The sequence below is a fragment of the Carcharodon carcharias genome, chromosome 5 (genome assembly GCF_017639515.1).
Source record: "Carcharodon carcharias isolate sCarCar2 chromosome 5, sCarCar2.pri, whole genome shotgun sequence".
NCBI lineage: Eukaryota > Metazoa > Chordata > Chondrichthyes > Lamniformes > Lamnidae > Carcharodon > Carcharodon carcharias.
Genome location: NC_054471.1, coordinates 82032601 through 82054204, shown reverse-complemented (window position 1 = coordinate 82054204; position 21604 = coordinate 82032601). Strand labels below are relative to the sequence as shown.

Below are 21604 nucleotides of genomic sequence, written 5' to 3'. Positions count from 1 at the left end.
ATGGCATCTTTCTGTGTTCTATGATTCTATATAAGTTTGTGATTTCATTGGAACAGACTACAGTGTCTTGCCGGATGGAGAAAGGGTTGCAAGGTTTCAAAAATAGCGTTTTCTTTGGCTCATCTAGATGCATGAGATGGGGAGGTTGCAGAGCTTAGTCTATAGACTTTGCCCAGCTCCTCACAGCACCCTGTGTCACTCACTCTTGTGGTAGCAATTGCGACCAAAGGTATGTTCACTAGGTTGGTAAGTTGTAGGAGACAGCAATTGCCAAAGTGCACAGCACAAGTGGACAGATGGAAATGCACATGGGATTGCCAGACAAACAACCTTCCGGTTGGAGATCCAGCTCCAAGGCTTCTTCAGCTGTTTCATAGATGCTGGAGGGTTGGAGTTCCTGACCAAACCATACTGAAACTCTCTCTCAGTCCATCCAGGCATTTGAATTGCAACTTGGTGCATGCTGATATTGTTCTCAACCAAGATTCTGGTGGAAGCATGCATCCCCCTTCATGATTTGTTGTTAGCTTGTGTGGTGGTGATGTCAGCCATGGGCTGTTTTGCCTACACTTTGTCCCTACAATTTTTGTAGCCGTTCAAACGAAGCCGGCACAATTAACTGCTGCAGGATGAAGTGATTGTAAAAGCTGGTAGGGTAATGGGGATGCTTCTGCATAATCCTGTTTCTGTGTTTGTACATCAGATGGACAAGCATGAATTGGTAGCCCTGTTGGTTTAAATCCACCAGTTATGCTGTGAGGAATGAGCTATGGCTCAATGAGAAGCATTCTTGCCTCTGAGTCAGAAGATTGTGATGTTAATCCCCACTCCATAGATTTGAGCATAAAATCCAGGTTGACGCTACCAGTATTGTACTGGGGAGTGCTGCATTCTTGGAGGTGCCATCTTTTGGATGGGATGTTAAACTTACACCCTGTCTGCCCTCTTGAAGGTATATAATGATCCCATGACACCATTTTGAAGAGCAGAAGAGTTGGCCCTGGTCCCTAGTGCTCTGGCCAATAGTTATTCCTCAACCTAGATCACTAAAACAGTTTATCTAGTCATTATTTCACTGCTGTTTTTAGAACTTGTTGTGTGCAAATTAACTGCTGTGTTTCCTGTATTACAACAGTGACTACACTTCAAAAATTACTCTATTTGCTGTAAAGTGCTTTGGAATTTCCAAAGGTCATGAAAAGTACTTTACGAATGTATGTTCTTTCTGTTTTGCATTATTCTCGTACACAAAATGGACACATGTGAAGCGGAAGCTCTTACAGTTCACCAGTGAATTAGCATTGAGGGTAGAGGTATACATGGCTACAAACATCCAGCCAATTATGGAGTGTTTTTGGGGAATCCTATCACATGGAAGAACTGGAAGGCACTTTCCCACTACCTGCTGCATTCCCAAAGGAAATTAATGAATTCATTAGCCAAGATAAACACACTAGTGATGTTTACACAGTAGGGAAAAGTACTCAATTGGTTATAGAGAGTTGTGGGACATCCTTAGGATGTGAAAGGCGCTATGTAAATACAAGCTCTTTATTTCTTTTATGTTGCCTCATCCCGTGTTTGTCAATGCTCATGCACGTATACTGTTCAAGAAGTCTTACTGGACAGCAATCAGAAGTAGAAACCATGACTACTTATTCCCCATCATAGGCCCTGATGAACCAAGGCCACCCAAGAAATGACTAAAGCGGGCAGAATGAGAGGATGAATGAACATGAATAAATATACTATCATTAACTCCTCAGCATTAACTGTGCAGATTGACCTAGTTACTTCACCCTCATGGAATCAGCAATTCTTATAAGCTAGCAAGCCCAAAAATGTCACCAACTCACAATACTTAACAGGAAATATCCCCAGAAAAATCATTAAAAATTAGCATAATAGATTTTAACGGTTGTCATAATTCTTTGTAACTTGAGTTTCTCAAATGGATTCTGATGGCAACACATTCTTTAAGGCAAGCTTTTAGCTGGAACCTTAGCTGAATGCAAAAGACATTGACCTTGTCTGAAATCAATAATATTCACTTTATATAACCACTATATGATAAATTTTCACAACCGTGGAACCACTTTATGGTGAAATTATGTTTTCCAGATAAAATGTTCACTGTATCTGGAGCAGTGCTGTATCAAAAAGTCAGCAGACTGAAAATTGATGAGCATGAGTTAAATGAATAAATAACTATTCCAGGCTACAGGCTACTCTCTGTAGAAAGGACAGCATTGGGAAAGGAGTGGGAGCAGCAACATTGAGAAAGGACACAATTACAGCAGTGGAAAGCAGAGATTTAGGTAAGGGTGAATGGCCAGCAGAAACTATAAGGGTAGGATTACAGAAAAGAGTGGAGCATGCCAGTTGTCTCTAGTCCCCAGATATTGCTGATGTGGTAGGGGGATGTACAATTATGGAGATCAGGTAAGCATGTAGCACAAAGAAGATGGTTATAATGAGAGATAATAGGAGCAAAATTGGGTAAGACCTGAATATTGGTGCAGGGATTGTGATGCACAGCAAACCCAGGCCCATTCATTCCAATGCAGGCAGCACCCAAATATTATGCTGCCTGATAATGTGACTGATAGAAGCATGCAGCCCAGCTCAAAGCATGCTGCTGAGTGGCTGCACACCTCAGCGCCCAAGTTTGTGCAACCACTTTGTGTTAGCCTGCACTTCCTGAAGGTTTCCTGTGCCTCTTAGAGGGGAGGTGCCCTCTGGGTGCAGCAGGTACTGCACCCTAATGACCTGTTAGATGATGTTTTTTGTGGCAGCATGTCTCTCGGTATAAGCATGCTGGCCACATGTGGTTGAGTAACCTAATGGAGTCAGTGGTAAATGGATCAAAACCAGCTCCACTGGGTGAAACATGTAATTTGTATGCCTGGCATCAACTCCTGAAGCAATTCAGGAAGAGTGTCTGACCTACAAGAAGAAGAAAAATGGCACAAGAAGGCAGACAGTGAGTCCCTATGTTCTCTAAAGTATCATTGGATTTCTTGGTGCAGGAGATAGACAGGAGGAGAAAGTTCCTCTTCTGTCAAGAGGCAGGAGGCCCTTCAGACCAATTCTGGGAAGGAAGTGGGAGCAGGCAGCTGTGCAGGGTAATGCCAACGGTGTACCCCTAAGGACCTGGGTAGTACAGGATGAAGCTTAATAACCTGAGTGGTCAAGGTCAGTGAATGCATCTTCAAGTGTCATAACCTTACAATTGCACTACTGGCCTCAGACACTGCTTAATGCACCACACTACCTTCACTCATCTACTAACAATCTCTAGTAAGCACGACTCATAACAAACGTTCATAACTTCAACTCACCCTCACACATTTAGCACTGCTGCAAGCTCACACCTACATCTCACAGCTTGCACACACAACCAGTCATTCAACAAGGGCAGCCACATTATCCAAACACATTGCACCAAAACACTGAACGCTTCCCTCTCCCTTGCAGGACAAGGTGGCACTTAGCCAGAGGCAGCAGTGGAGGACAGGCATGGCTCCATGTCCTCACCCCAAAGGAGCAGACAGTGTTCACCATCTTTCTAGCAACCGCAACAGAGGCTGTGGCCAGTGGTGGGACTAAAACCAATCAAAGTTGAAGGTATCCTCATATTGAATCCTCTTTCTCACATCTCAATTCCCCGTTATTCCAAAATCCTTTCTGTCAGAAGCTGCAAATGGTGTTTCCATGCACAATTTCTTTTCCTCTCCTCAATCACTTCTCTGAACCCAAACCAACTCTTTACCTTAAACATTTCAGATACCCTGGGGCTGTTACCTGGTCAGGCACTTGTGCAAGATTGTGAATTCCAAGAGGAATCACAACAAATTGTGACATGTGCCCTGGAGAATAATGCCAGGTGAATAATGAACCAGCCAATGGAACCCTTGCTTCAGCACCCTAACGGCCTGTTCGATGAAGTTTTGTGTGGCAGCATATCTCTCTGTATATGCATGCTGGCCACATGTGGTTGGGTAGCTTAGTGGTGTCAATGTTAAATGGATCAAAACCAGCTCTGCTGCAATTTGAATGCCTGACACCAAACTCCTGAAGCAATTGCAGGACAAGCAATCAAAACTCGTTTGCAGCAGGAGACTCCGAGGAGGGCAATGGAAACCTTTTAGGGGTGTCCCCAAACCACCCCTGAAGAGCTCAAACATTTCCACAGAATCATGAGAGACCCTGGCTTGTGACCGACCGAAATAGAGAAGGTTCATTTGGGAAGGCATCAAACACCTTGAGACACTCATCGGGAAGGTGCAGAGGCGAAGTTGAGGAGTGGGAGGGAGCACACAAACCTCCCCTCAACCCAGCTACCCAACCGTCCAATCACCACTTGCCCCACATGTGACAGAGTCTGCAGATCACGCATTGGATTTATCAGCCATCTCAGAACCCATCAAACCAGAGTTGAAGCAAGTCACCCTTGATCCCGAGAGACTGCCTAAAATGAAGGTAAGTAGATATTCCTTGTCACCCAGTAGAATCTAGTTTCATATAGTGGCTCAGATACTGAGAGAGCAGCAGACTGGCTTGATAACCAGCCAGTCACTAGCATGATGTGTTGAGCATGGTGGCACACCAACTGCACATTCAGCGAGTGGTAAACTTAGCAGATATAGTACATCTCTGCAGTTAGATGCATTGCCAACAAAACCATGTGTGTGCGTTTGATGACACACTAATGGCCCACTATCATGGCAAAGCTCCATTCTCTGTGGTTATAATACACTCCTCTCTCCTGGCATAAAGAGCATCAGTCACCTTTCTAATACAGCAATGAACGTTGAAGCTGTTGGAGGTACCTGCACCAACCTGGGAGGATCTTGACAGGAAGAAATTCATTGCCACGGTCACTTTCACAGCCACCCTTGCCCTGCACTTAGTCTGCTTACAAGAATTGGCAGGTTTCAGTACGCACCTCCTTAAATAAATGGAGATGGCATGCACACTGTTCCTGGCTTAGATTGGGGTAGGAGAATTGCTCCCTGAAGACCCCAGAGTGGATATGGCCTCCTGCTGAAAGCCATCTCTCCCTCCTTCTCCTCTCTCTGTGAGCAGTTTGACCTTTTCTGCACTGCCCTGCTCAATCTTCCTGTCACACTCCAGGTCATTGGGTGTGGTAACCAGAGCACCCATGACTGAGAACAAGTGACCAGAACCCATAATGTCAACACCATGGCCTTTATTACATGCAACATCATCCCTGTCGATGTCATCAACATTGAACAACAGGAGAAAACTCACAGCACGTCTACAACATAAGACAAAGCCAGAAGAAATCAACAAGTCAAAGCAGTTGATGATCTCTTTAAATAGCACTAGTTATGGATGTCCTTCCTGCTGCTGAACCCATGTGCAGTTGTGCATGCTTAAAAGAGGGTGTTCACTAGACTGGCAAAATCAAAAATTGCAGAGCTGGTGTCAAATCAGTGTTACATGCTAAGTGATACCAGGATCTGCCTACTCGCACAATTCTAGCACAAACACCTAACACCCACAATAAAACCTTCACCAAAATGGCATCAGGTATCAGAAATATACTCATTTTTGAAATAATTCTTCCATGTGATGTGAGCATTGCTGGCAAGGCCAGCATTCATTGCCCATCCCTGATTTTTCTTGAGAAGGTGGTGCTAAGCCACCACCTTGAACCTTTCTGTAGCGGTTTGGTACAACTGAGTGGCTTGCTAGGCCATCTCAGAGGACAGTTAAAAGTCAACACATTGCTGTGGATCTGTAGTTACATGTAGGCCAGACCGGTTAAGGACAGAGATTACCTTTAAATGATGTGAACCAGATGGGTTTTTACAACAATTGATGATAGTTTCATGGTCACCATTACTGAAACTATCTTTTAAATCCAGATTTTTAAAATTAATTAATTGAATTTAAATTTCACCAGCTGCCCTGCTGGGATTTGAAACCAAGTCCCCAGAACATTAGACTGGCCCCCACATTAATGGTCCAGTGGCATTAGCATTATACCACCATCTCCTCCTTGTAAAGAGGAAACCATTTTGAAACCAAGATGACACCTATAGCACCAGAACAACACGTGCTACAGACCCAAATTTTGTGACTTATAATTTTCATATTCACAGAATAGCTGTGTCAGTAAAGACAATTTCTTGCATATCTGTGGGTTTCTAGATCAATATATTTTAGAACCAACAAGGGAACAAATATATACTTGATTTAGGGCTGTGCATTGAACCAGAATTAGTAAAAAATTTGATGCTACTGGAACATCTTGGGAATCGTGCCCATGGTCTGATTGAGTTCGACATTAGGTTTGAGAGGGAAAAGAATGAGTCACAAAGCATAGTTTTAAAGTTAACTAAGGCAGACTTTGAGAGGATGAAAAATTGATTGATCGCAGTAAACTGAGCTGAACTGCTAATGAGCAAACCCACTGGCAAACAGTGGTAAGTATTCAAAGAACAATTGGTACAATATAAAGCCAGCAAATGTGCCTAAAAGGCAAAGACTTCACTTGCATTATTAGGGCAAGAAAAGATTTGGACAAATATAAAGAAAAGTGGAAATAGAAAGCAAAAAAAAAGGATATAAGGAAATTCAAGGTGCAAAATGAAAATATGAAAAAACCTACACACCGACTCAAATCTTTTTATAAATATATTAGGAGAAAGCGTGGTGAAGCACAATGTAGGTCCACAGATGCAGACAATACTGTAAGGGATAATATGGCAATAGCAGACTTGTTAAATGAGTAATTTGTATCCTTTTCACAGTAGTGGAAGGGAGAATAATATCAGCAATCCAAGGGGAAGTCAAGAGGAGAAGCTTCATGGGTTTAACGTGAGTTTTTTTTAAAAAAGGTAATGGTGAAATTAGTGAGACTTAAGATGGCTGAATGTCCAGGACCTGATGGTTTCTGCCCCATATTACTAAAAGATATATGGGGGGAAACTGCGCTTGCATGAGTCACAATTTCCAAAGCCCTCAAGATTCAAGAATTGTTCACTGAATTGGAAAATTGCACATCTTTGTTGTTACTTAAGAAGGTGGTGGTGGTGGTGGTGGGGGGGGGGGGGGGGGGGGGGGGGGGGGGGTGGCGGGCGGAGAGGAAACCAGGTAATTACAGTCCTGTTAGTTTGATATCAATTGTTGGGAAGTTACTGGAATCTATCAGCAGAGACAGAGTAAATGAATACTTCGACAAGTATCAGCAGATCAAAGAGAGTCAGCATAGATTTTGAGATTACTTTACATGGAATATACAGCATAGAAACAGGGTGATGGGTAGGCCACATCTGACTGATTAAGTTTAATTTTTAATAGGAGATCACCAGTAAAGTGAATAGGTGAGGTGGATGGTGGTTATATGGACTCCAGAATATATCTTGTAAAGAATTGTACAAGAAATCATTAGAAAAAAAATGATAGCACACAGAACTGAAGGTAACATTGTATCAAAGGCTGATAATTGGGGTGAGGTGGAGGCAGAGAGTAGTGTTGAAGAGAATGTTATCTTATTGGTGAGACATGATAAGTGGTATTCCCCAGGCATCTGTACTGGGGTCCTCAGATTTTCACCATATACATTAATTGCTTGGATGAAGGAATAGATCTATGTTTTCAGATGGCACTGAGTTAGGAGGCACAATATGTTACATAGATATTTTGTCAATGGTGAGAGACTAGCAGCTTTCGAAGAGCAAAGAGATTTAAATATCCTAATACACAAAATGCTAAAAGCAGGTGCACTAGTGTAAATGATAGTCAGAAAAGCTAATGGAATATGGGCTTTTATCTCAAAGGGATTAGAACATAAATATGAGGAAGTAATGCTTCAGTTGTTAGACCCAATCTGGAGTACTGCAATTTGAGCAATGAACAGCATCAACAACAACAACTTATGTTTATGTGGCATCTTTAATGTAATTGAATGTTATAAGGTGCTTCCTAAGGAGCATTATAAAGCAAAATTAGACATTGAAAAACATATAAAAACAAATACTATGGATGCTGGACGTCTAGAACAAAAACAGAAAATAATGAAAGGTTATTGACCTTAAATATTAACTCTGTTTTTCTCTCTGCGCATGCTATCTGGCCTGCTGAATATTTCCAGTATTTTCTCTTTTTATTTCATATTTCCAGAATCTGTAAGATTTTGCTTTTGTAAGACAATACCGTGGAGCTGGTTTCACACCTCTTACCACAATGTAGCCCACAGTAAGGATACTAACCCGACTACCAAGTTTTGCTTCTGGTTTTCTTTTAAGATGCATTAAAAAAACAATTTGCATTGGTGCAAAACTGATTGTATAACTGGTCTAGAAGAAAATTAGATGCAATTGAGGGAGCAGTAATCTCTAGATTACATTATTCCAATCGACGCTATCAGTCTCAAGCTTTACTGTTGTAACAAGCCTACAGCTGAGTCCAGAATAAGCATGGACAACATGATTATAATGTATAACATTGTACATTAGACATCATCCATTGCTGCACACCATCCAAATCATGCAAGATTAGTGTTTGGATTTTGTGACGATATATTAGAAATGCAATGGTTTTTAATACATGTAGCAAGCTAATATGGATATTTTGCCTTTAATTATATCACATTAATTTCATTAGATGCACATTTCAATTTCTTCATGGCACCATGTCATGTCACAAACTGACCATGCGAATGAATGGGAATCAACTACCATGAGCAGCCAACCTACACCACATAAACTAAATACAACACGGAGCATATTTCCACTAGAGTTTCCTGGTACTGTGTTAAGGCGTTAAACATTTACCATCTTTGGAATGCAATTTCATGCTTGTATACATGCATAGCTCCTTGTGAATGGAGTTCTGAACTTGTACATAAGTCTATGGGAGTGGAGCTCTGTCCACATACAGAGGTCTTAGCGAATGAAGCTCTGTGTACATACACAGGGCTTCTAGTGAATGGAGCTCTGTGCTTGTACATACAGAGGTCCTAGTGAATGGAGCTCTGTGTACACACACCAAGGTTCTAATGAATAGTGCTCTGTTTTCACACACACAGGTCCTAGCAAATTGAGTGCTGTGTACAGATAAAGAAATTCTAGCAAATGGAGCTCTGTGTACACGCACACAGGTTCTAATGAATGGAGCTCTGTTTCCACACACAGAGGCCTTAGCAAATTGAGCTCTGTGGTTGTACACACACTCATGCCCTAGCAAATGGAGGTCTGTGTACAGACAAAGAGATCCTAGTGAATGGATCTCTGTGCTTGTGCGCACACACAGGTTGTAGCAAATAGAACTCTGTGTACACACACTCAGAGGTCCTAGTGAATGTAGCTCTGTGTACTCACACACAGAGGTCCTAACAAAAGTAGCTCTGTGCATACACACACAGGTCATTGTGAATGGAGCTCTGTACGCACACAGAGGTACTAGCAAAGTGAGCTCATGCTTGTACACACACACACACAGGTCCTAGTGAATGTACGCACAGGGAATCCTAGTGAATGGAGCTCTGTGTACACAAGGGGTCCTAGTGAATAGAGCTCTGTGCTTGTACACACACAAGTCCTCATTGATGGGCACAGTTGCTATTTGCACTTCATATCCTACATGATAACTTTATCCTTAGTCTGTGCTCTTATTACAGACGTTCTGTAGTTTCATATAGAAAGAAAAATCCTTACCATCCGACATATACAGAACCATTTTCTCTATCAATTCTAGCTACAACTGAAACTATTTTAAAAACTGAGGCAATATATAATTTAAAATATTGTTTGTAGGTGAAAAATTGCAAAGAAACAAAGAGCAGCAAATTATTCTCTCTAGATAATTTATAAACACAATAATTTCACAATATATGTCCATTATCTATCATCCGCCTATCTAGCTGTCATTCTGTGATTAAAATATCATTCAGGCACAGCTGCCAGGATTATTGTTTTGGATCCCGTGCGAAGGATTCTTTTCTGTATCAGAATTGCGTGGATATGGGGTTCAATGAGGTGACTGTGAACAAAAAATGAGGGCGCTCACATCACGCGGAAAATCTTCTGAGCATCTGAGTTGGGAATATTAGGGACGCGTTTACTGCCGTATGCGGCTCTGTTCTTCGAACGTTCTGTAGAGGGCGCAGATGTGACACGAATCTCGGTGTAATGAGAGAATCCGAATCGCTTGTGGTGTGCAAAAATAAAAACAAAAAACTGCGGATGCTGGAAATCCAAAACAAAAACAGAAATACCTGGAAAAACTCAGCAGGTCTGGCAGCATCGGCGGAGAAGAGCAAAGTTGACGTTTCGAGTCCTCATGACCCTTCAACAGAACTGACTCGAAACATCAACTTTGCTCTTTTCTGTCAATGCTGCCAGACCTGCTGAATTTTTCCAGGTATTTCTGTTTTTGTTTTCGCTTGTGGTGTACTGCCCTTTGCTTGGCGTGATGCTGGCAGCAAGCAGTGACAGGTATATGGATAGATAAATGAATTTCTACAAGACCGGGAAATTTGGAAACGCTGAGCTCCACCAGAGGAAACAGCCGGCACTAAAGATTATAAAACAGGGTAGCAGCAAACCTGTGTAAATACTGTGAGCCGGAGTCCAACGGGCATTTAAATAGCGAGTTGGCTTTAGGAGGAGAAACTTGCCAGTTTTAAAAATAACCTTATGCGGGGAGGCGCTGCCTCGCGGTGACACTAAGTAAATGATAACCATCCATAGGTGCCCCTGTGTGTGCATTAACGTGAGCTCCTTATACAATCACAGAATCCTATATGTCTGAAAGAGACCATTCAGCCCATGGTGCGTGTGCCGACGCTTTGAAAGAGCTATCCAATTAGCCCCACCACCCTCTTCCACCCATTCCCTCCATTTCCTCAAAATCCTGCAAATTTTCTCCTCTACCACTGTTTATCCAATTTCCTCTGGCAAGTTGCTCTTGAATCTGAGTCTTTTTCAGATATACTGCATTCCAGGTCAGAACAAATTCTCCTCTCTCTCTCTTCTCCCCATCAAACTCCAACGCTCCAATTTTTACCAACCATTCACCCTGAAACCACCGACTAAGTCTGAACTGTTCTTTCAAAAGAGGGAAAAGGCGAATCCATATTATAGAACAAGCAATATTCTACGGGATGACGCTGGTGATAGAGGCCAAGAGAAGTGTTTTAGTCAGTGTTACTGCAGGTTTTTCATTGTGACGGAAACTCGAAAATTAAGCGTTAACACCCTTGAAAGTGACAAAAAAATCAAGTTGTGAAGGGTTTTGGAAAGCGAGCAGAATTTTTAAAACAAAAACACTGGTTTTATTAATCCTGCTGTGTCCCCATCATGGATTATTTTTACAGCATAGAAGAATGCCATTCGGCCCATTATGGTGTGCTGTCTCTTTCGAAAGAGCTATCCAATTATTCCCCAGCATGCTTCCTCCATAGCTCTGTAATTTCCCCCCATTTAAGAATGAAGCTAAACTCCAAAAGTTAACCCTCTTTTGGCTTCAATGCCCTAAACACCCCCCCCCCCCCAATCAAATTTCGGGCAGTTCGTTCTTCTCAGCATTGAAGCTGGCTAGGCCATTTCAGAGGGAGGGCAGAAAAGAGTCAGCCATATTGGTTTCGGTCTGGAGTCACATGTAGGTCAGACCAAGTAAGCAATAGCTATTGTTATTGACTAATTTTCAATTTCAGGTTTTATTAATTGAATTCAAATTCCATCCGCTACTGTGGCGGGATTTGAACCACTCGGTCTACCGAGGTTACTAGCCCAGTGACATTGCCACTAAGTCACCAACTCCCCTATGTTTACTCACTCTGTCAGCTGGGGTATTCAACTTATGGTACCTGGGGCTTCTTTTTTGAAAGGAAATTAATTGAAAGAGGAGCAAAACGAGCAGAAACTAGCCTTTTTTATTAAGTCAAGATCGCTAAGAGATGGACAACATCCAAATTGGCGCAGAACGTTAGTTTTGTTGTTATTGTTGCAAAGAGTAGTATGTCTTCTCAATGTCATGAGACGATTAGAGGGCGACTCCCATTTACTGGGGGATGTTATTAACAGTAATACGGTAACAATAGACATCACTGCTCAGAGAATCATTAGAAATCAGACTATCAGGCTATGAGCTAGCCTTTCAGAGGTTGCACCCCACTGCTCTCTGCCCCATATGTTATGACAGCCATCAAACCATACATTTATAAGCTTAGAATCGAGTTAACAGCTACTTATAGAAGTAGGACGTGCTATTTTGCTTTTCTTTTTCACCTCGGGCCAACATTGTAATTTGGGCACATATATATATTTAAAAACACCCTTTATTTTCGGAAAGTTTTTTTTTAACATAGGAGCTATTTCAGCTGTAAGCCCAGCACTTTACAAGTCTCTTGTCAGCAGCTCAGACACACGACCCGTGGGCTGAAATTTCCACAATTCTAATGGCAGCACGGAGGAGTTCATCTTTGCTGTTTGTCACTGTTTATACTCCTGTCCTGTCACTGGTTCAGAGATCCATCCCGCTCCGCCGCCATAATTTGACGGAGTTTCCACCACAATTTTTTCCTCCAAATTTCGGCTGCCGCGATTGATATGTAACGAATATAGTCAGCACACAAGTTAGCAATCTTCAATGGTGATCGGGTTGGTCGGGCTCTAATGTGCAAGGTGGCAACACAGACAGACAAACTGACTCAAATCTCCAAATGGAATATACTGCAATGGATAATGTATTTGTGAACAATGGCTGGTTACTAATACTAGAGAAGTGAATTACTCCTGGCTCACAACCTTGCGCAATTCTGCATTGTGTGTGTCCACTGGGAAATTCCCAAAGCAGGTGAACCTTATTTTTTACTGTCAGGTTGATTGTTGATGTTGAACATTTACTAGGTAACGTTACAACATATCTACACAAAAAAAAAATGCCAGGCTAAGAATGAGTTAGAAATATGGTATTCATCCTTAAGTTTAATTCCAAGTGCTGACATAGGTGACGAGGCTTGTTTGGCCTCTGATCCTGGGAATGGTCGTAAGAGGATGAAGCAGTACAGGGAGTGAACCTCCTCCCTCTCAGACAATGTCACCTCTGAAGCCTTATTTGTACTAATGATTGAATATGTAAATATTTATGCATCTTAATAGTTCAGCAATCCCTTCCACAAGGACAACTTGCAATTGTACAGACCACAATACAAACTTGAGAACTGCATCGAATGGCCACCGTCCTTACGAAGAGGCATATTCTCAAATTTAAATTCTTTCCACCCCATTGCTCACTGCCCTAGTCACTGCGCTTCTTCTGTCTGACAGGTTTAACGTGAGCAATATTATGATTTTTTAAAGCTCCCCCTGCCCCCTTCAATCTTTGGAGGCCTCGGAGAACCGTTTAGGATTTCTGGATCTCGGTCTGTAATGTAAATGAACCCGTACAGCCTAAGAGACAAATGAGATGCGAGAGACCAACAAAATGACCTCACAAGTCTCCTTATAAAAGCTACAGACAAGTTAAGGAAACCAAACTTGCATTTTCATCTCAGGATATGCCAGGCAATCGAGCAACGAACAGTCACCATCTCCTTGTGGGATATTCCAAATCTGATCAACATTCCTAACCACACATAGATCAAATATAACGTGACCTTACATTGTGCAAACTCTAATATCATATATACATACATTATTTGTATATATATATACAGTAATTAGACACAATGTGATTTTATATAGTGTTAACTTTAATAACGCATATATAAATTATTTGTATATATACAGTAATTAGACACAATGTGACGATATAATGCTAACTCTAATAAGACATATATACATTATTTGTATATGTACAGTAATTATAGTGGCAAGTAATTTACACCAATTTTTTTTATGATTGGCTCCTGGAAGCTGTTTTTTAAATGCACTGAGGTAATGTAAAGACACCTACCTTTCCTGGTTGTGCGCTTGCCCTCGGTGAGGTTGCATGTGTGAGTGGTGTGGAGGCGGGCAGAGAGGCAGCCCTCGGTGTCTGCATTGAGAGGTAGAACCATGTCGAGTCCATCCACGCCCGTCATCACATCCTGCTGGCAATTGCACTTGGCGTCCAGCACCCCGCAGGAGCCGGCTGCCTCCGACCCTCCCTTGGCGCTTCCTCGGTCCCCGGCTCTTCCAACTTGGCCCCCGGCTCTCAGACAGCTCTCTAACCAGCCGCACAGCATCTGGCAGCCGAACTCGCTGGGGCTCACCTTGTTCAGCACCAGAAACTCGAAAGCCGGCCGGCCACTCGGCCCTCTGCCGCGGGGCTGTCCCGCCGGCCCGCCGGGCTGGACCAGGCGGCGCAGCTGGATGAAATTCTTGCCAAATTCCAAAAACACAAACATACTCCTCGCCTGGCACAAGTGGACGACGGATTTGGCGTTGGTCAGTAGGTCCCGTATCTTCTCAGGCGAATAGTGATCGAATTGGTAAGCCCATAGGGAGAAGTTGGAGCACACCTGGTCCCTTTTGGAATATTTCAGGTAGATAGTGTATTTGGTCGGATCCGGGTTTTCCAAGGTCCACGTGCAATTGGTGAAGTTTTGGGGAAATAAATCATTGAGCGAATACGATCCGTAGATGACTCCCTTCACAAAGCTAGAGCACAGGTCCTCGGCAGTGTTAAATCCAACCATGGCCAGAAGATGGATTGCAAACATATAAGTCATCAGGTCACCAAGGGCCCTCATCCTATGTCATTTGGCCTGGAGAGAGAGAGAGAGAGGAGGGGGGTGGGGATGGGGGCGGTGGGAGAGATGAAAATACAAGTAACACTCAGGATTGTAGACAATACAATAAGGCGCCCCCTCACAGCGACCGCCGGTGCTTGCGGAATCTCCGAGAAGACTTCGCCATGCAATAGAGTGGGGATATCATCTGAAACGGAGGGCTTGAATTTGAGCTAAGCATCTGGCTGGATGGCTGACAACACACCGCCGCCACGCGGATATCATCCCAATATCTGTGCTAAGAGATATAGAAAGAGGAAAGCGAGAGCCAATAACGCTCCATCACCCTCTATAGACTAGTTTGGCTTCAAAATATCTGAACAGTGGCAATCCGTTATCAAATTTCACTCGAAAAAGCACGAACACACAAGTAACATCAGAGGGGAGACTCGGAAAGGGAAGCGGGCATATACTGTTAGAAATACAGGAAGCAGTGCAGGCTGGGCAATAACCATATTTAATGAAGTGTTTTTTTTAACTGTAATCATTGTATGGATTGTCTGGCTTTACAGCCAGGCTGACTATTTAACATTCATTTTAAGGTTGAAGATGGGATTGTCGACTGCAGTCTTCAGGCAGAGGGTGTATTTCGGAGCAAATCTCGCTCTCTTGTTTGCCACTATGATTGCAAAAGGTAGTTCAGCTAAAATAACACTTAATTTTCCAGATGCCAAGCACTCCCCGCCCCCCAGAAAAAAGATTTTTAAAGGGCTTCCGCTTGGATAATGCAGCCAGGAACAATGAGATATTTGTTAGTATGACTTGTTTCTTTTGAGTTACTTACTGCATTGAGCTGCTAAACCCGCAGTAAGGAAAACACACAGCGTGCTATACAATAAGAAAGGCATTCCCGGATCCAAAATTCAGGATAAGGAAAGGTGCCTCCAATTGCAACCACGAGCTCCTTCCTACCAGCTGATCCTCTTTCTGATTTGTGTATTTTATAATTGTTTTTTTTAAATTACCTTTAAAAATTCCGAATCAGGTGCTCTATAATGTGATGTTTTTAAACATTATGCATTCGTATTGCTCCTTTCCGCCTCCGCTGTTTACAATATTCCCAGCACGTCCGCATTATTTTAAAGGTATTACCGTGCCGCTGTTCCCAAGATAAAGCTGGACGGTGCAAACGGAGAACCGAGGTACAAGGACCCTAATGTGCAAAAATAGGCTGTGTACGCGAGCAAGTTAAACAAATCACTCCACATTACAATTCCCACAACTTAGCATGGAGGTCTGTCGAGTTAAGAACCCTTTCGCACGGTTTACCATGCACAGTCCGCACACAGTCCACCAGATAAATCTTCCAGTTTAAAGTTTACGCCCCCCCCCCCCCTGCAATTTGGCAACTCCCAGGTTGCAAGAGCACTTTGTAATGCGTGGAAATAAAGTTTATGTTTTCCCCCTTTTTCTAACTCTTTGCATTGACACTTCACGTCATCCGGCGGGACCCACAAGGTGTAAACAATGCGCATTTTGTTGAATATGGAAACAAGCTTGGGAGACCCTGGGCATTCTACCCGAACTGATGGCCGGATTGAGGACAACGATAACATGTTCTGAGATTAGGTTGGATCATTATAGCTAAACAAAAGGCATGTTTGCTGGGAGAAGAGTCTCTCTACGTACCGAATATCCTTCAAGAAAACATCTCCCAAGATTATCACCAATAATATTCTTTGAAATTCACCTAAATTAACAACTCATCCGTCAATTAAACCTTATAATATTGATTCAATCGCGACAATTTTGACTGCAAACTGAACTGAAACGAGAGGAGACGGCGGCTTTTTGGAATGTAGCTGGAGTTTTAACGCTCGCGTCTACGAATTCAATTTTAACACTCTTCAGGATTTCATAAATCTGCAGATATTGCTGCAAATCTCCGCGAGCTGGCTTGTCTCTCCCGGTTCATGTTAACCCTAAACTGACTGGCAGAAGTTCCAATGCGTCTGATTAAAATGATGCCTCACAAAATCGGAGGCTTGTTTGTGAAGGACAACAGTGGTGAATGTGCTTCCCGGTCTCCAGGTAACTGGGGACCTTGCTACACGCAGCACTTTTTAGCGCCCAAAGGTGCAGGCAGATCTGATGCACCGCCCCCGCAAAACAGTTGTTCTTTTTAAAAATGAATATAATCTTGCCAGCGTTCAGCGGACCTGCACATATTACCCAACTGTTGCAAAAAGCATGGCGCTCAGCTCAGTGGACACGCCAGACTTGTACCTATCTCTTTATATATGGAGTATATATTTGAAGCAAAAGTCGCCAGTGAAAGACATTCATATAAGTTTATATCCTAACAAAAAAAAAAACAGCCGTGGCGTCCATCGTGTTAAACATAGACGGCGCCATAACACTGCTCTCTGCACAAGTTATGCTGGATGCTGAGACGCTCACACTGGCTCATTTCCATCTCAACTTCCTCGGCACACACATTCCTGTCCTAACATTTCCCAGTCCGCCATCCCGCGCAGAACAACTCACTTGTTTAAGTCTGCAAGGATTCATTGTGCAGAGATTTTTTTTGTATAAATAACAACTTCTATATAACCCTGAAGCGGTTACTGAGTCGGCCAGACTAGAATAAGAGAATTAAAGCCGATCCTTCTCGGCAGCTTCTCTCTCTCCCTCTCTATTTACTAACTAGTCCTGAGCTGGCTCCAAAGATGTACGAAGAATACATAAGGTGTCCTTACCTTACAACTGGAAAACTGTGCTTATTTCTTTGCGATACTAACACACATGTCCAGTGTTGAATGGGAAGCTCTCCATTTATCGGATTTAACTCTTCCCATTTTAGCTGCGAGTGCAACCACCAATTCGAACCGATTCTTCAGAAAGCCATTAAACTCCAGAATGCATGTTTGCATTTGTATTGGGGGTTCTCTCTCTCTCTCTCTCGCTCGCTTGCCCCTGCAAGAACCGTGAAAGACCCAGCCGGATGGAGTACGAGAGTTTTTTTTCTTGAGAAGCAGGATATATTGGGAGACAGGGTAAATCACACACACCAGATTGAAAATTCAAACAAAAAAGGAAGAGGGGTGGGGGGGACGTTTTGGGGAAGAGAAGAGTCTGTTGAGATAAGGCTTGCTGCAGAAATAGATTCAGATCACTGGCGGACTCTCCGGAAATGTCATGGAGGAGAAGAGAATCCTGAGCTGATGATGGAGGTGGGGGGGGCTTCGCGAGGAGGGGGAATGTTAAGAGTGGTCGGGACTGGTACAGTATAGCGAGAGAACGAAAGGAGCCTCTGGCTTTAGGATGCGGCTGCGTTTTGCGCGTCACCCTGGCCAGGATCAGGCAACGTATTAACGTTAGCAAGCGCCTCTCTGAAGGGATTTTACACCAGTATCGGTTTCCCGCAGAAAGTGGGGAGTGGAGAGGGGGGAGGGTTCAGAAAAGGAGAGGGCAAATCAAGCTCCTCCACCCCCACCCCTGCTCATTTTAGTTGTTTTATCCCAACCCCAGTCTGTTCTCGTTTTAAATTTGGAGCATAAACTCAATCTGGAATTTAGACCAGGGTTAAGATGATTAAAAACCCAAGCGGAGAGACAGCTTTGCTGCAGTGACCATTTCCTCCTGCCTACCTGGGTCAAGGAGGGCGCTGGGTGCTTAAGATTGGCAAAGGTTCCGTGGTTGAAGACAGACTGAGGGATGTGCAAAAAAATGGGGGTGGGGCGGTTCAGGAGAGCGACGCTCACCAAGTGGAAGATTGAGTAAAAGTGGACGCAGTGAAACTTACTGATGAAGAAATAGAGACAACCTGTTCATTTCACTTTGTGTTGGTGCTCACGGGGACTGATATCGGAGAACACGGGGTGTTGCGAGTGGAGTTCACCGTGGGAATATTCACACTGGGTTTACGGAGAGGGGGTTAAGAAACTCGTGCGTCCACTTTGCCAAGCTGACTCGGGCGTCTTGCAGGTCAATGGCCAACGGACAGGGAACCGACATGTGCGTATATTATATCAAAAAGCTTTACCGCCCAGATGACATAGAGCTAATCCCTGGCTCAGTATCCACGAGATTAAAGGCAATACCAGAAAGCGAGCAGAACCGCGGCGCTGTTATATCAAGGAAATAAACTGCTAGCGGCTATATAACACATACCTTACCTTTTAAAGACGGACAACACATTGTATGCTTTTGCAGAATAAATGAGAGACGCATATTCTAGCGAAGGAAGAGACAAACATGACGATTAAGGACATTCATCCCTGTTTGTACTGGAGCGCGATACAGCATCGCTAACAGGAGAGAATCCTGTGGACAACAGGCACGATTAATGCCTGAGTTTTTTTTATTGTTGTTAAATATATATCCATACAGAGTAGCTGGCACCAGCACTGGGCTTCAACCAGAGGATGCTCACAGTTAGGGGATGGGCTGGTGATTGACTCATCTGCTGTTAGAACTGTTTACAGGTGAACAGATTAGTACAAACTAGCGCTAGTTTGCTGTCTATGGGTAGGGAGGATGCGTTTGTCTGATTTACCCTGTGAGTCCACAATGCAAACTGCATCGCCTGCTGAAGATTGGTTAGGGCTGAGGATTGTTTTTTGTATTTGTGTCTATGTTTTAACTTTGTGAATTAACCAGCAGCAGCCGTTGGAATAATGTCGCCAGATATTACAGGGCAACGTGCGCGGAAGTCATCCGGCTAGGGTCAACTGTTAAATCAGAGCCAGATTGCTCTCAAATCCCCTCCTTTTATTTTACACCATGTTTAGGGCAGACACACACTCCCACCTCTCCCTGCCACTAACCTGCTCATGTTGCTCTAGCGCGGTGTCATGTACATTTTAAAATTATTTAAAAGAGGACCCGATGTGTAAAGGCATTTCCAGTCCAGTCAGTGTACATTTGGAGATTTTTTTTTCACACCGAGTCCTCTTTTAAGTATATTTGTTTGTGTGCATAGTTGGTGTGGTTTGCCAAATTGGGTTTCTCTTGAAAACACAGTTTAACCTGTTCCTCGGTGCCAAGAAGCGACACCAAAGTCCAATTCACTGTCAGGCCCTGTGTGCTTCCAGCCGCGACCCTCATTTGGCTGGTTCAACACATATTTGATTGACAGCCTTCCTGTGTTAACAGGAATCTCCTCGTGTCTTCAATTTTTGATTTCAATTTAATTTTGCCAGTTATTGTATAGTATTGCATTGTTTTCATAATATAGGAACAGGCCATTCGGCCCAGCTTGTGCTCTACGCAAACTTCCTCCCACCCTCATTCATCTGGCCCTAGGTACCCTTCCTTTTATTCTTTTATCCTTCATGAATATATCTTTCTTCAACTTAAAGGTATCTCCCTATCCCTCTGGATGAAGAAATTTTCCCTGAATTCCCTATTGGATTTATTAGTGATTTCCCTACGTTTCTGACCCTTAATTTTGGACTCCCCACAAGTGGAAACACCTCCTCTATGCCTACGCTGCTGGAGCTCTTGTGGTGCAAAAGATAGTGTTCCTGCCTCTGAGTCAGGTCGAGGTTCCAATTCCCAACCCCGGACTAGGCCACAGCAATGTGTGCATAACATGGCTGGGATGGCAGGTGTGGACCAGATTGGTGCCAACAGCGTGGAGTTTGATCCTTGTTCTGGTTGGGGATGATCTGGGAGCTGCCTCCTTGCCCTATGTGTAGTGGAGATTGCAGTGCTGGGGTAAGACCTGCCTTTGTCCACAGAACTGAAGAAGTTCTATAATATCACCCTTCAGTTTTCTCCTTTCTAGAGTAAGAGCCACAGCTTGTTTAAATTTTACTGATAGTTATAACCTCTCAACTAATTAACTCCATGCATTTTGTATTTCTTATTGGAGATTTTCTTGACTCAAGGCATCACCATTTTAGTAATTTTATGTGTCATTTGTCAAGCTCTAAGCAAAGAGCTCCAATGCATCTACAACTCTCTTTCCCTTCAAAATTATTGGTAGCGTTGACTATGAAATTCTGTTCTAACACCTCACCACCTTTGTCCAGCTGGGCAGGTGCACCCACCCAGTTTCATTCATAGGATCTATCCTTATCCATATCTGCTCCACGATGACATCATCTGAAACCAAAGTGTCAGTTTTCATGTGTGCACTGATAATGCCCAGCTCTACCTATCCTCCACCTTTCCCAACTCCTCCACCATCTCTTAATTATCAGACTGTTTGCCTGATATTCAGAACTGGATAAGCAAAAATTTCTTCCATTTAAATATTGGGAAGACAGATAATATTGTCTTTTGTCCCGACACAATCTCTGTCCCCTCATCATTGACTCCATTGCTCTCCCTAGCAACTGTCTGAGGCTTAATCAGACTGTTTACAATGTTGGTGTATTGATTGATCTTGAGATGAGCTTCCTGCCACACATTTGCCCCATTATTAAGAAAGCAATTTCCACTTCCATAGCATTATTCAACTTTGCCCCCCCACCCCGCCCCACCCTACCACCTCAGCTTATTTGCTGCTGAAACCCTCTGTTACTTCGAGACTTGATTATTCCGATGCTCTCCTAGACAGCCTCCAATGTTCTACCCTCCACAAACTTGAGGTAATATAAAACTCTGCTACCATGTCTTAACTCACATGAGTCCCATCTCCCCTTTGGGCACTGATTTACATTGGCTGTAGTCAAGCAATGCCTCATTTATAAAATTCTCATTCTTGTTTTCCAACCTTTCCATGGCCTTGCCCCTCCCTATTTCTGTAATCTTCTCCAGCCCTACATCACTCCTAGATCTCTGTGCTATGCCAACACTGACATCTTGAGTATTTCTGCTTTTAATCAATCCAATATTGGTTGCTGTGCCTTCATTTGTCTAAACTCTAAGTTCTAGAATTCCTTTCCTAAACCTCTCTGTCTCTCT

At 43.2% G+C, this 21604-nt stretch overlaps 1 protein-coding gene across 1 annotated transcript in view; it reads right to left on the bottom strand.

The window, feature by feature from the left end:
* The window catches only part of adgrb3 (adhesion G protein-coupled receptor B3), a 1012398-nt gene extending 994921 nt beyond the window's left edge, over positions 1 to 17477 (bottom strand). The window contains exons 1-2 of the mRNA XM_041188763.1: positions 17449 to 17477; positions 13933 to 14725 (exon numbers count right to left, since the gene is read on the bottom strand). Of these exons, the coding sequence (XP_041044697.1) occupies positions 13933 to 14710 (778 nt within the window). The 5' untranslated portion in view covers positions 14711 to 14725; positions 17449 to 17477. The remainder of the gene's footprint in view (positions 1 to 13932; positions 14726 to 17448) is intronic.
* Positions 17478 to 21604: the final 4127 nt, after the last annotated feature.